The following is a 13,878-nucleotide window of genomic DNA, read 5'->3' on the forward strand; positions in this document are numbered from 1 at the left end:
TCTTTCTCTCTTTCTCTCTTTCTCTCTTTCTCTCTTTCTCTCTTTCTTTCTTTCTTTCTTTCTTTCTTTCTTTCTTTCTTTCTCTCTCTCTCTCTCTGTGTTTCTCTCTGCCACCCAGGCTGGAGTGCAGTGGCATGACCGTGGCTCACTGCAGCCTTGACCTCCTGGGCTCAGGTGATCTTCCCAACTCAGCCTCCTGAATAGCTGGGACTCCTGGTGCACACCACCATGCTCAGCTAATTAAAACAAAATTTTCAGTAGAGAAGGGGTCTCATTGTGTTGCCCAGGATGGTCTCAAACTTCTGATCTCAAGCGATCCTCCCACCTCGGCCTCCCAAAGTGCTGGGATTATAGGTGTGAGCCACCACACCCGGCCTCTTTATGAAGGGTTCTTACATGATGCCATGTGCTGCTGAAGGTCGCTCATTTCCCTGCTCTGTGGCATTTCATTTTGTAAATATGTCATGGTTGTGTACCTGTTTCATTGCTGACGGATGTTGGGTGGCTGCTTCTTTTTGGTATTTTAGGAATTTCTGTAGGGCAGATGCCCAGGGGCAGACTCAGCGGCCCAGAGAACACATGTCTGTTTAGCTTTACCAGGTCCTTTCAAACTGTTCTGCAAAGTGGCCCTCCAGCTCTGTGCCTTTGCCAAGAACTGATATTTGTTTTTTGTTTGTTTGTTTGTTTGTTTGTTTTGTTTTGAGATGGAGTCTTGCTTTGTCGCCCAGGCTGGAGTGCAGTGGTGCGATCTCAGCTCACTGCAACCTCTGCCTCCCTGGTTCAAGTGATTCTCCTGCCTCAGCCTCCTGAGTAGCTGGGATTATAGGCACCCACCACCATGCCCAGCTAATTTTTGTATTTTTAGTAGAGAAGGGGTTTGGCCAGGTTGGTCAGGCTGGTCTCGAACTCCTGACCTCATGATCCGCCCGCCTCGGCCTCCCAAAGTACTGGGATTTCAGGTGTGAACCACTGTGCCTGGCCTGGTATTTGTTGGGTTTTTTTAACCATTACCATTGTTGTTTTCTTTGGTGACTGTGTTTATTGGCCACCGTGGTTGACCCGTAGGAGGCAGAGGCTGAGCTGGAATTCAGTGTGTGGGGTGTTGATTAGGAGGTGCTCTTGGGGTCCACGCCTGATTGGTGAGGGAAGGCAGCAGGATTGGGCAGAGGGAAAGCTGAGCCGAGTTGCAGTCCAGTGACAGCTGTGGCTGACTGTGAGCGGCTGAGGGGCTGCGGTGGTGCGTCCACGCCATCCTGCCTTGGGCCCAGATGGCTGCTTCTTCACGCTTGCCCAGTCACAGGAGGCGAGCCACTCTGCAGGTGTCTCCTGACAGCACCCCGCCTGCTGCGGCAAAGAGCCCTCCTTGCGGGGTGTCTGGGCGGCCCCTCCCTGAGTCCACTCTGCCGGCCGAACACGTCTCTGTTCTTTGGAACGCAGGCCCTCCCTGCTTTTCTTCCTGCTGGGTTGTTTTCCAAAAACTGATTACAACATTTTTTTCCTTCTAATATATTCTGCACATGAATCCTGAGTTCATACCAATTGCAAATATCTAAAGTTGTGGCTTTTTCACTGAAACTTTACGGTGGAAGCACAAAGTCTGGTTCTCTATTTCTTCTCGTGTCAGTGTTGGTGAGCTGTGTTTTTCTAGAAATTTATCTGTTTCTTCTAAGTTTTCACAATAATCTAGCATTATCTTTTTTCTTTTTCTCTTTTTCTTTGAGACAGAGTCTTGCCCTGTCACCCAGGGGGAGTTCAGTGGTGTGATCTTGGCTCACTGCAACATTTGCCTCCCAGGGTCAAGCAATTCTCCCTGCCTCAGCCTCCCTAGTAGCTGAGTACAGGTACCCGCCACCACGCCACCATGCCTGGCTAATTTTTTGTATTTTTAGGAGAGACGGGGTTTCGCCATGTTGGCCAGGCTGGTCTTGAACTCCTGACTTCAGGTGATTTGCCCACTTTGGCCTCCCAAAGTGCTGGGATACAGGCGTGAGCCACCACGCCCAGCCATTCTCGCATTATCTTTTAAATCTCTGTAATATGTTCTGTCCTGTCAAATTCATTCTTCCTTAGTTAATGTTGCTGGAGGTTTGTTTACTTTATTAATCTTTTCGAAGATGATCGTGAGGTTTGGGGGAGCATCCACGAGGCATAGGACTGGCCTCTGCCTACAGTGTGGCCTCTGTCTGTGGCGTGCCTTGTTTAGTGAAGATCTCCAGGGGTTACTGCTGGGCGACCAGGGACAGTCACAGCACCTCTCTGGGCTTCAGTTTGTTCATGTGGTGGGTGGAAGTGAGCACACTGTTCCCTGAGCTCTGTAGACTGTCACTGCCCCTTTTGGAGGGTACTGTGGTCTTTTATCATTCTCACAAGTGCATTTGACTTAGCTCCTGGATAAAGGACAGGGGCTGTGAACAATTTGTCGTGAATCCCTTCAAGCACCTGGCAGCTTAGCCCATGCTAGGTCTTCGAGAAATATTTGTTAGATGACGGCACCTATGTGGCGAGGGAATCAGTAGCTCAGTCAGCAGTTTACTGCCTTCTCAGGGATTCCACTTGGTTCCCCTCCTCCCTTTTTTTAAAGTTAGAAAATGACTCACATGGCTGGGCACAGTGGCTCACGCCTGTAATTCCAGCCCTTTGGGAGGCCGAGGTGGGCGGATCACTTGAGGCTAGGAGTTTGAGACCAGCCTGGCCAACTCTACTAAAAATACACAAATTAGCTGGGTGTGGTGGCGGGTGTCTGTAATCCCAGCTACTCTGGAGGCTGAGGCACGAGAATTGCTTTGGGAGGCGGAGATTGCAGTGAGCTGAGATCGCGCCACTGCACTCCAGCCAGGGTGACAGAGTGAGACTCTGTCTCAACAAACAAACAAACCAACAAACAAACAAACAAACAGAAAAAATGACTCATGGTCCCTTGTAAGGGTCTGATCTGGTCAGGGCAGGGTTTTTGAGGATCTGACCACTCTGTCCACCTCTGCTCCAGCGCTCCTGTGTGACAGGGAACCTACATGATGGACAGCAGGCAGAGAGAAACAGATATTAATTAATTAATTAATCTTGACCTGTATTCCAGCAACTCCCGAATGCTGCAACCCTCAGGTGGCAGCTATTTTGGAGAATGGAGCATAGGACAATGCTGGGTGCCTTCCCAATATCCATTATTCCTGGATTTCTGGCTAACAGCCCTGACTTAAATCAGGGGGCTGTGTGCGTGACTGAAATTCATATTCCCAGGTCTGTAATTCAGCAGAGGTGATCATGGGACCCAGTTCTAACCAATGGGACATAAGCTGAGATCACTGGGTGGGGCTTTTGGGAAAGATCCTCCACAGAGAATGACTCAGCTGGCACCTGCACTTTCCCTTGTTTTCTTCTTGTCTGGAATGTGATGGCTGGAGCAATGGCAGCCATTTTGTAATCATGAAGTGACCTGAGGACACCCTAGGCTAAGGATGAAGAAGCAGATAGACAGAAGGGACCTGGAGCCTTAACCACAACACAGAGTTCTGCTCCAGTGCTGGGTGGCCAGTCTCTGGCTTTATTTTATAAAAGAGAAAAACACTACATTTCTTCCTAGCTTTCTAACACAGCTCCTAACTGACACAGGCCGGGAAGCCCAAATGGAGATTTTTGCTTCCTTTCCATGTATCCCCATCAGTCTCTCCCTGATGCGCAAGGAAAGGCCAATCTGAGCACATCCATCTTCATGCAGAAACCACGTGTGTGGAGCCCTCATGCCCTGTGGTGGGAACATGAAATGGTGTAGCCACTTTGGAAAGTAGCTGGGCAGTTCCTCAAAAGGTTAAACATAGATTTATCTCATGACCCAGCAGTTCTACTCCTAGGCATCTACCCAAGAGAATTGAAGACATCCATCCATACAAAAAGGTACACACGAATGTTCATGGTGGCACTATTCATAGTAGCCAAAAATGAAAACAACCCAAAAGTCCATCACCTGATGAATGGGTAAACAAAATGTGGTCTATACGTACAGTGGAGTATTATACAGTCCTGAAAAGGAAGGAAGCCCTGCCACACACTACAGTGTCACTGAACCTTGAACACATCATGTTAAGTGAAAGAAGCTACACACAAAAGACCACATAGTGTATGATTCCATTTATAGAAAATGTTCATAATCAGAAAATTCATAGAGACAAAAAGCAGATTAGTGGTTACCAGGGGTTAGGGGCTTAGAGAATGACCACTAATGAACATGTGGTTTCTTTTTGGGGTGATGAAATATTTTAAAAGTAAATCATGGTGAACACTGCACAGCTCTGTGAATATACTAAAACTACTGAATTGTAGACTTTGAAAAGTAAAGTGTATGGTACATGGTTCATGCCTCAATAAAGCTGTGATTAAAGACTGCATATGCTTTAAAGTGAGAAGCTTGGTGTCACTGGAGCCAGGCGATAAAGCAGGACAGGGCTATCTGCAGGGTCCCCACGGGCCTGGGGCAGGTGGCCACGTGGCCAGTTTCTGCCTTCTCTAGTGGAACAGGGTGGCACGGTGGTTAGGACCCAGATTTCTCTACCTACACAGCTGCACGCCCTTGGAGAGATCTAGTTCCTGTGCCTTGGTGACCTCACTTGTCAAATGGGGAGACTCCTGTATCGCCCACAAGGTTGTGGTGAGGCTAAGCGAGAGTAATCAGGAATGCCTAGCGCAACTTCCGCCTGCAGGGACACTCAGCAAACCCCGGATCTGATTCTTCCATTTCCCTGCACGCTTGTCCCCCTTGACCACTGCCCAGTCAGCAGGTGCTTCTGTAGTCTGGGTTTGAGAAGAACTTTCAGAATGGTAGATTTTTAATTTTTTTTTTTTAAAGGAGAGAAGGAAAGCGGTGTCAGGAATCGTCCTCCGTGTTGTTACAACATATTATAAAGCTCAGTCATTGAAATAGTCTGGAGGTTACGCTAGACTTGGGAGAGAGACTGGTGAAGCTCCACATAGTACACGTGTGAGTCCCCTGTGGCCGCCAGAGCGAAGTCCACAGACTGGCTGGTTCAAGATGACAGAAATGTATTGTCCCCAGTTCTGGAGGCCAGAAGTCCAAGGTCACAGTGTCGGCAGGGTTGGTGCCCTCTGAGGGCTATGGGGGGAATCTGTCCCAGCCTCTTCTCCTGGCTTCTGGTGCTTTGCTCGCAACTTTGCTGCTCCCTGGCTTGTGGAAGCCTCATCCCAACCTCAGCCTCCATCCTCCCACAGCACTCTCCCTGTGTGTGCCTGTCTGTGTGTCCACATTTCCGCCCTCTCTCTCTTCTTTTTTGGAAGGACATCAGGCATGTTGGATTAGGGACTCAGCTTAATGATGCCATCTCAATGCATTTCGTCTGCAACTACCCTATTTCCAAATAAAGTCACATCCTGAGGTTCTAGGGGTGAAGACCGCACATGCAGATTTTAGGGGGAAGCAATCCAGCCCTTCCTGATGGAAAGTCAGAAGTAGGTTTGAGCTGTATAATAAATCACTCACTGTGTAACGGGCTCAATATTTGTGGAGCACCTGCTCTGAGCGGGTACCGGGAAACAGCAGTGATACACTGACAAGGTCCCTGCCCACGAGTAGCTCAAGCAGCAGGGTGGGGAGGACATTTCACGACGGTGCGGGAGTGGCCAGCTCCTCGCGTCTGCTGCCTTTGTAACGAGAACAAGTTAGAGGGACAGACTGCATTCGCGGCCGGCTCTTTCACGCACATAGCACGTGGTGTGGGTGGTGCCACCGCTCCAAGGCTGAACCCCGAGCCCCTTCGGCCAAGGGAGCATCTGCCGCCACAGCGGATGACTTGAGGTTTTATTTTACAATTTCATTTGCCGCGTTATTGGCGTTTGGAAGATGACATGACCTCATCTCCTTTTTCTTTGCCTAGTGAAAATAGCAGGTGGTTTTGTTCCCTTCCCACCACTGGGTGTGTTTAGCGCCATCATAACACAGATTGTTAAATCATCCTTGTATGTTTCCGTTTTGCTCTGAAACGCTCCTGTCACCGGGGGCGATGAACTTGGCTCAATGCACCTGTGTGTTGGTGGAACTTGGCAGATGGGCGGCGGGCACCTCTCCATGCCGATATCTCTACCCCGAGGAAGGGGCCGTAGGGTGGGGTAAAGAGCCAGGAAGAGGGGAATCTGGATTTGATTCCCAAATCTGACATCCCAGCCGTGGGACCTGAGACAAGTCATTCCACTTGTAGGGGGGCCCGCCTCAGTGACCCCCGGGAAGATTAAATGGAATGATCAATGCAGAACTTTTTTTTGGATTGCTTTTAATATGCTGAAATATACATAACACAAAACTAATCATTTTAAGCATTTTCGATGTCTAATTCAGTGGCATCCGGTACATCCCCATTGTTGTGCAACCATCTCCACAACCCGTCGCCAGAGCTTTTTCTTTGTACCCATTAACACCAACTCTCCATAACCCCAGCCCTGGTAACCCCCATTTCACTTCCTGTCTCTATGAATTTGACTCCTCCAGGACGTCATATAAGTGGAATCACACAGTATTTGTCCTTTTGCCACTGGTTTATTTTCTTTAGCATAATATTTTCAAGGTTCGTCTACATTGTAGCATGTGTCAGAATTTTATTCTTTTTTTCGGGCTGAATAATATTTACGGAAAGGGTTAATCTGTAAATTGCCATGCCACTAAAAACAAAGTTTTAGATGGTGTGTAAAAATTAATGATTGAACCGAACAGAGGAGGTGAACTGAAAGGTACACTCTCTTTTTCCTTCAACCCCAGAGCCATTTCCCATGTAACTGCCTGTGCATCCTCCGGACATTTCTCTGCACTGATGGGCATTTATGTGTGTCCTTTATTTTTAGACCTCCATGCTATTCTGCACCTTGATTTTTTCCCCTTTGATGTCATTCTTCCTTTTTTTTTTTTTTTTTTTTTGAGAGGGAATCTCGCTGTGTTGCCCAGGCTGGAGTGCAGTGGAGCGATCTCGGCTCACTGCAAGCTCCATCTCCTGGGTTCAAGTGATTCTCTTGCCTCAGCCTCCTGGGTAGCTGGGACTACAGGTCTACAGGTGCCCACCGCCATGCCTGACTAATTTTTATATTTTTAGTAGAGACAGGGTTTCACCATGTTGGCCAGGCTGACCTCAGGTGATCTGCCCACCTCAGCCTCCGAAAGTGCTGGGATTACAGGTGTGAGCCACCGTGCCCGACCTGATATCTTTCAATATTGGCACACACACATAGAAGTGCCTCATCCTGTTCAACAGTTGCTTAGCATCCACTGATAGGTGGCCATGTCTTATTTCCCCAGGTCCATGCTGATGTCCATGTACGTCGTTTACCAATACTTGCCATTACAAACAACACTGGAAATGATTGTTCTTGACACAAGAGTGAGATTTACACCTGAATCCCTAGAAGACAAGAGGCCTGTGCATTGAGAAGCCTCACATTGTCAAATTGCCCCCTGTGGAGGTGACCCCTTCTCCACCCCACCCACCCTGCACAGGAGGGGCTTCCCACAGTGATATCACTCTTGCGGGGAATGGGCTGCAGGACCTTTTTTTTGGGTCACTGCCATATTTGAAAAGTGCAACATTTCTGGTTTAATTCACATTCTTTTAAAATGATGAGAGTGGACACACCTTTTTTCACTTGCCTTTCTTCTTATATGAATTAAAGAATTATTTCTTTTTCTTTCTTTGTGTGTATTTCTTTTTATGTGAATGACTTGTGAGTCTCCTTTTCTCACTTTTCTACTGAGCTTTTCATCTTGTCTTCTTGTTTATTTGTAGGAGTTCTTTACATAGTTAGGAAAGTGCGCTGTGCATGCTGGTTGTTGAAATCTGTTCAACTCAGAGTCATCTCTAAATATCTTACCTTCTTTGAAGTTACCCATAAACTTGTATGTGCCCCTGAGACAGCGATGCTTCCTTTCATAATCCTGGGCTTATAGTTCCTATCCTTCACCTTGAGGCTTAGAGGCTCTCCTTCAGTGTCTGTTGATAATTTACCGAACCCTCATCTCTTCCTCAAGCTACACAGAGTGAGGTGGGGAAAAGATGATGGTCAGATGCTATGGAAGGAGCTGGAAAGAAGCTGTCAGGGGTGGGGGTGGTGCAGGGCTAACACTGTGATAAAGGCAGCCAAGCAACCTCAAGGTAAGTATTAGTTCAGTGGACTGCAGTGTGGGGTGTTGTCCCTGCCACAGGGCATCAGGGAAGGCTTCCTGGAGGTGGCAATAGTTCAGCTGAGCCGCAGTGGGACCTCAGTAGCCTTGTACTCTTGTCCACAGGCTCAGAAGTCGGCCAGGAAAAGCTGCCCCTGTGCTGGAGTGGGCTGTGGGCCTGTGCGGGGTGGGGAGGGGCTTCCAGTTCCATGTTTTTAAGTGGGGAGTGACCTGGAGTCCCTAGTAAGGGATTCCGTAGGCTGTGGGGAAATAGCTGCTGAGGGGTGAAGTTTGAAGACAAATGATAGAGGGGAGATGGGGAGGAGTCACCCCATTTGGGGCCAAAATAGCCCGAGGGGAAGGTGGTGTGTTGTCCCCATTTCACAGATTTGGAAGCTGAGGCTCAGGCGGCTCCCGCAGCCGGGAGGAGGGAGGCGTTTCCAACTCCGGCCCAGGGCTGGCTGGAGCTGCGCTGGGCATCAGCCAGGGTGGCCGTGGGTGGCGGTGCTCGCGTTGCATGTGATGTGTGGCGGCATGCATGCACCAAGGCTCTTTTATTGCTCAACTGTAGTTTTTTTTTCTGATTATAGAAGTAAAATAGAAAGAAGACCTTTTTTGAAATGACCTGTGTTAGTCACCTCTCTCAGGATGCGTGAGGCGGACACGTTGAGGCCACCTCAGCTGATGGAAGTTTCCGGTAAGAAGCCCGTTCTCATAGCCGGGCAGCAGCGCCGGTGAGCTTGGGGTCATGGGCTGTGGGTCTCAGGCGCCTGACACAGCGCCAGCCTGACAGCGGGAAGCCGACCCCACCGTGCTGGGATCTGGCCCCTCCCCTGCTTTGGCCCCTGGGCCCCCAACCCTGGCTCCTGCCGCCTGGGCCCTGACCCTACCCCGCCAGCCCCCATCGCCGCCTCTGTCTCCTGGGCCGATGGGTGAGGCCCCCCTCATGCGCCACCTCCTTGTGGACTGTGGCAGGGTCACTTTGTCAGGCAGCTGGGGCAGGGGCCAGGAGCATTGTTTCCTCATTGGGCCAACAGTGTTGAATGCCCGCCGTGGCCAGCACTAGGCCGGCCCCTGGGGTCGCAGCAGTGGGCAAGTGGACGATGACCCTCGAGGCTCACACTGAGCAGCAGACCCAGACAGACAGAGTCAATCTGTTAACTAGATCCCGACGGGGTGCAAGTGCCGTGAGAAAACAGGGCAGCCATGGGGAGATGGGGTTGTCACCGGGAAGTACAGGGTGCAGGAAGGCACCCGAGGGAGTGTGCGGGCTATGCGTGTTGGGGGGTGTATGTTGGTGTGTATCTGTTTGGGAGTGTGTGTGTTGATATGTGTATGTTGATATGTGTGTGCTGATGTGTGTGTTTAGGATGTGTGTGTTGTATGTGTTGATGTGTTTGTATGGTGGGGTATGTATGTTGGGGTGTGTGTATTGATGTGTTTGTTGATGTATGTGTGCTGTATGTGTTGGTATGTGTGTTGGAGTATGTGTGTTAGGGTGTGTGTGTGTGTTGATGTGTGTTTGTTGATATGTGTATGTGTTGGTGTGTGTGTTGGTGTGTGTGTATGTTGGTGTGTGTTAGCTGATGTGTGGTGTGTGTGTTGGGATGTGTGTGTGTTTTGCTGTATGTTGGTGTGTGCGTGTTGGGGTGTGTGTGTTTGGGGTATGTGTGTTTTGCTGTATGTTGATGTGTGTGTGTTGGGGTGTGTGTATTGGGGTGTGTGTATTGGGGTATGTGTGTTGGAGTGTGTGTGTGTTGGGATGTGTGTGTGTTTTGCTGTATGTTGATGTGTGTGTGTTGGGGTGTGTGTATTGGGGTATGTGTGTTGGAGTGTGTGTGTGTTGGGGTGTGTGTGTGTGTTGCTGTATGTTGGTGTGTGCATGTATTGGAGGCGTGTTCACACATACCTTTTCACTGAGCAGCCTGCTTTGTAACAGCCACCCAGGTCAACAGGCCTGTAGGTAGATCCTCATTTATTGAACCAATTTCCTGTGTTGGGCGCGAGAGCGTTTCCAGGTGTGCTCGGTTGTAAATAATGTGCTGCCATCTTGGGTTTCCACTCTTACTGAAGGCACAAACGACATCTTTAGAGAGTCTTCAAGTCTGCAGTCCTGCATTTGGACGGCAATGTCAACTGCAGACTTATGGTCCCCAGGCAGCCTTAAGTAGCTGTGCGTCTCAGCATTAACGACATAAAACAGTATGTTTCTTTAGGCCCAGTGCCGGCCGTGGGGTGCCGGGCCCTGGATGGCTGGTATCGGAGGCGTGGGTACAAGGCCCCGGCACCCCACAGTTGTTCTGCCTGTGTCGGGGTACCTTTCTCTGGGGCAGGAGGACAGGTCTTTGTGAGGAGTTACCGAGAGGACTCCCTTCTCTGCTGGAGAGACCTTTGCTGGTTTGTTTTATGGCCCTGTTTGAGGGAGGCCAGGAGGCCCTGCAGTTTAGAATCCTGTTCAAAGCTTATGCTCGTGAGCTTAAGAGGATTTGGCGGTGACCAACCTGTATGACATGGGCTGTTTGTTTTTACTCCTGTAATGTTCTCTTCTGGGTCTCGGGCATGTGTTCTTACGATGACTTTCATTTACAGCCTGAGATGATTGTGAATTCTTCAATAGCATCCACCTTTTAGAAACAGAAAGCTTTCTAAAGTCACGTTTGCAAGCCCAGCCTTTCCGGATTCTGTGTCATTAACTCATGACCAGAGCTGTCTCTCATCCTCTTGCTTACTTACCCCTGCCTCCCTGCACCATGCTGAGGGCAGAGCGTGGGTTTCACCGTGCTGTGTAAACTGAAGTGCGGTACCTGAGTTGAGCTCACCTCCCACTCTATGAATAGAGCGACAATGCTGGGGACGTGTCTCCCAGCCTCCCTTGCAGCTAGGGCACAGACACCTGGCCCCCTGGTGCTGCTGCCTTGGGCCTTGACTCAGAATGTTGGCTGGCAATGTGAGGAACAGGGAGCAGGGGCCATGTGTGTGATGGCGGTGGCAGCGGAGGAGGCAGCCGCAGTGATCCAGATGGCGGCTGCTGGCTTAATTTGGGAAGAACAGGCGCCTTCAGACACTGCCTCATCTTCTAAGCCAGGGACTGGACACTGTGATCCTTGGACATTTCTGTTCCTTGTTTTTAATGCTTCTGGGGAATGTCTTTGCCTTTAAACATGCAGAGTGGAATGCACATTTCAGAGAAGGCAAATCCCCCTTTTCTAGTGGAAATGAGCCTGCACCTCCCCAGACAGCTGGATTCTGGAGATGCTGCTGCCCATGAGTTCTGCCCTTTTGTTTCTGTGTTTGGAAGGCCTGGCCCAAAATGGGGGTTGGGGGTGCCCCAGTCTGGTCTGGGATGCGCAGGAATTATTTCCCAGCAAGGTCGAGGCTGTTCAACGCTGTGAGAGCCCTGGCCTGGGCATCGGGAAACATGGCTCCCTCTCCAGCTCTGACTTTGCTGGGCAGTCCTGGACAAAGCCCTCACCCTCTCTGAGCCTTCACAGCCTCTTCTATAGGCTGAGGATGACGATCATAACCAAGGCAGTCGTCAGGACCACAGATCGCACGTGCCATGGCTGGGCCACCAATACCATAGATCGCACTTGCCATGGCCGGGCCACCAATACCATAGATCGCACTTGCCGTGGCCGGGCCACCACTACCATAGATCGCACTTGCCATGGCCAGGCCGTCTGTAAAGTGCTGTGTTCGGGTTAGAGAGGACAAGTTGGTGTTATTGGAGGGAACCTGTGGTGATGGGGGAGAGGGTGACCTGGTGATGCAGTCCTTGATGGCTAAACCTTCCCGACAATGTCACAGGGTCAGCCCCCTGCCCTTTGCAAAGCACTGGATCCTCCAAGAATGATTTACACTCCGGAAAATGGAATCCATGCTGAGTGGGTTCTATCACATGCAGCCTCGGGGAATGAGAGCTGAGAAGGCCCCTGTGAATACGGGCAGGACCGGGCATCTGGTATCTGCCAGCTGCCACCTGCTCCAGACCTGGGCCACCGGCTCTGCTGCCCAAACCTCTTCACTCGCCCCATTTTAACCACAGCTTGCTCATCAGCCTTCTTTGGAGAGCGCTGGGGACCGAGTGACGAGGTGGGGAGACCCTGGGCTTTACCCTAAGTGGACATATGTTGGAGACGTAACTTTACCCCTAATAATGACAATAATAACAGCAGCTGAGGAAGAGCTGGGGTTCACAGAGCACCTGCTCTGCAAACAGCCTGCAGGATCTTTTGGTAAAAGTCGTGAAACCTGGACATTTAGGTGCTCAATAAATGTTAGCCAAAAAAAAAAAAAAAAAAAAAAAGAAAGAAAAAAATGGAAAAAGGGAAAGAAACCCAGACATGATTCTGCTCATTCCCGCTTTGCTCCTTCAAGTCCCTTGTTATCTGGGTGACCAGGGACCGTTTGTTTCCCAGCAGTTGTAGATGTGAGTCAGCCGCCCTCTCCTGGATGCCCTTCCTTTCGGTTTGGGCACACTTGGTGGTCTTCCTGCACCTCGGTCTTTTGCTCTTGCCAGATGGCCTTTGCCGTCCCAGGTTGGCTCTGACGTCCTCTCCTCTGTGAAGCTGCACAGTACCTTTGGGCCCCTGCAGGCTGCCCCAGCCCCTCCTCACTGCTGTCTTTACTCTCAGAACATGAGACTTGGTGGGAGGTTCCTCAAGGGGCTGAGAGGCCTCAGAGGACACTGCCCCGGAGAGGGGCGCAGGCTGTCTCAGGGTGGGACGCCTCCCTGGTGGCACCGTGTGAGGGGAACCCCACCTGCCCTTGCTGCCTTTGGTGCCACCAGGCACAGCTCCCGGCCCTGGGAGGGGTGATCTTTCTTGGGGGTGCCAAGCTGGCTCTGTGGTCCCTGTCACTCAGAGCAGGCTCCTCCCCACCACACCCATTTTGAGACCCCAGAGCACAGTGACCCGCAGCAGCACTTAAGAAGCAGGAATGCGTCCCTCCTGTTCGTCAACATTTGGGGCATCACTGACAGGCGACAGCAGCCTGGTTGAGAACCACCCTATGCGCCCGTAGAAAGGGCCAGATGGCAGGAGCCGCCTTGCGTTTTGCTTTGGGGTTTAGTTGGGACGGCCGTTTGCAGGGGTTGCAGCCACTGTTCTGAGAGCTTTGTATGTTCAGTGGGTACAAATCTCATGGTGGCCTAGGAGGTAGGGGATGGGGCAGTGCCCATCTGGCAGAAGAGGAATCTGAGGCTGAGAGAAGTTGTTTCCCAAAAACACAGCCTGTTGTGGGGGGCCAGGGCTGCAGCCCAGCAGTCCGGCTCAGAGTCACACCCTGCTGTCATGTTGTTACCCGCACAGTGGGCAGGTTCAATTCTGTGGTGGGTGAGTGTCCAGTGACCACAGCCAAGGAGGGCTTAACAAGGGGATTGTAGGACTTGCAGCAAGTAAGGAGGACACCAGGGATGGTCCCCAAAGCAGCGCCTCCCGGGCAGAGGGGATACCAGGGTTTCACGGGGCTGCTGGGCTGAGCCATCTCATGGAGGGGGTAAGGTCAGTGCAGGCGCAGTGGTCGTGGGGATGTAAGGTCAGTACAGGTGTGGTGGTTGTTGGGGGGGTAAGGTCAGTGCAGGCGCAGTGGTCATGGAGGGGTAAGGTCAGTGCAGGTGCGGTGGTCATGGGGGTGTAAGGTCAGTGCAGGCGTGGTGGTCGTGGGGATGTAAGGTCAGTACAGGTGTGGTGGTTGTTGGGGGGGTAAGGTCAGTGCAGGCGCAGTGGTCATGG

The 13,878-nt window shown here is 50.9% G+C and overlaps 1 protein-coding gene across 1 annotated transcript in view; it reads left to right on the top strand.

Moving 5' to 3' along the window:
- PPP2R2C (protein phosphatase 2 regulatory subunit Bgamma) overlaps positions 1 to 13,878 on the top strand; it is a 232,275-nt gene that overhangs the window by 14,537 nt on the left and 203,860 nt on the right. The window contains exon 2 of the mRNA XM_025385947.1: positions 8,737 to 8,843. Within this exon, the coding sequence (XP_025241732.1) occupies positions 8,795 to 8,843 (49 nt within the window). The 5' untranslated portion in view covers positions 8,737 to 8,794. The remainder of the gene's footprint in view (positions 1 to 8,736; positions 8,844 to 13,878) is intronic.

The sequence above is a fragment of the Theropithecus gelada genome, chromosome 5 (assembly GCF_003255815.1).
Source record: "Theropithecus gelada isolate Dixy chromosome 5, Tgel_1.0, whole genome shotgun sequence".
In the NCBI taxonomy this organism is placed as follows: domain Eukaryota; kingdom Metazoa; phylum Chordata; class Mammalia; order Primates; family Cercopithecidae; genus Theropithecus; species Theropithecus gelada.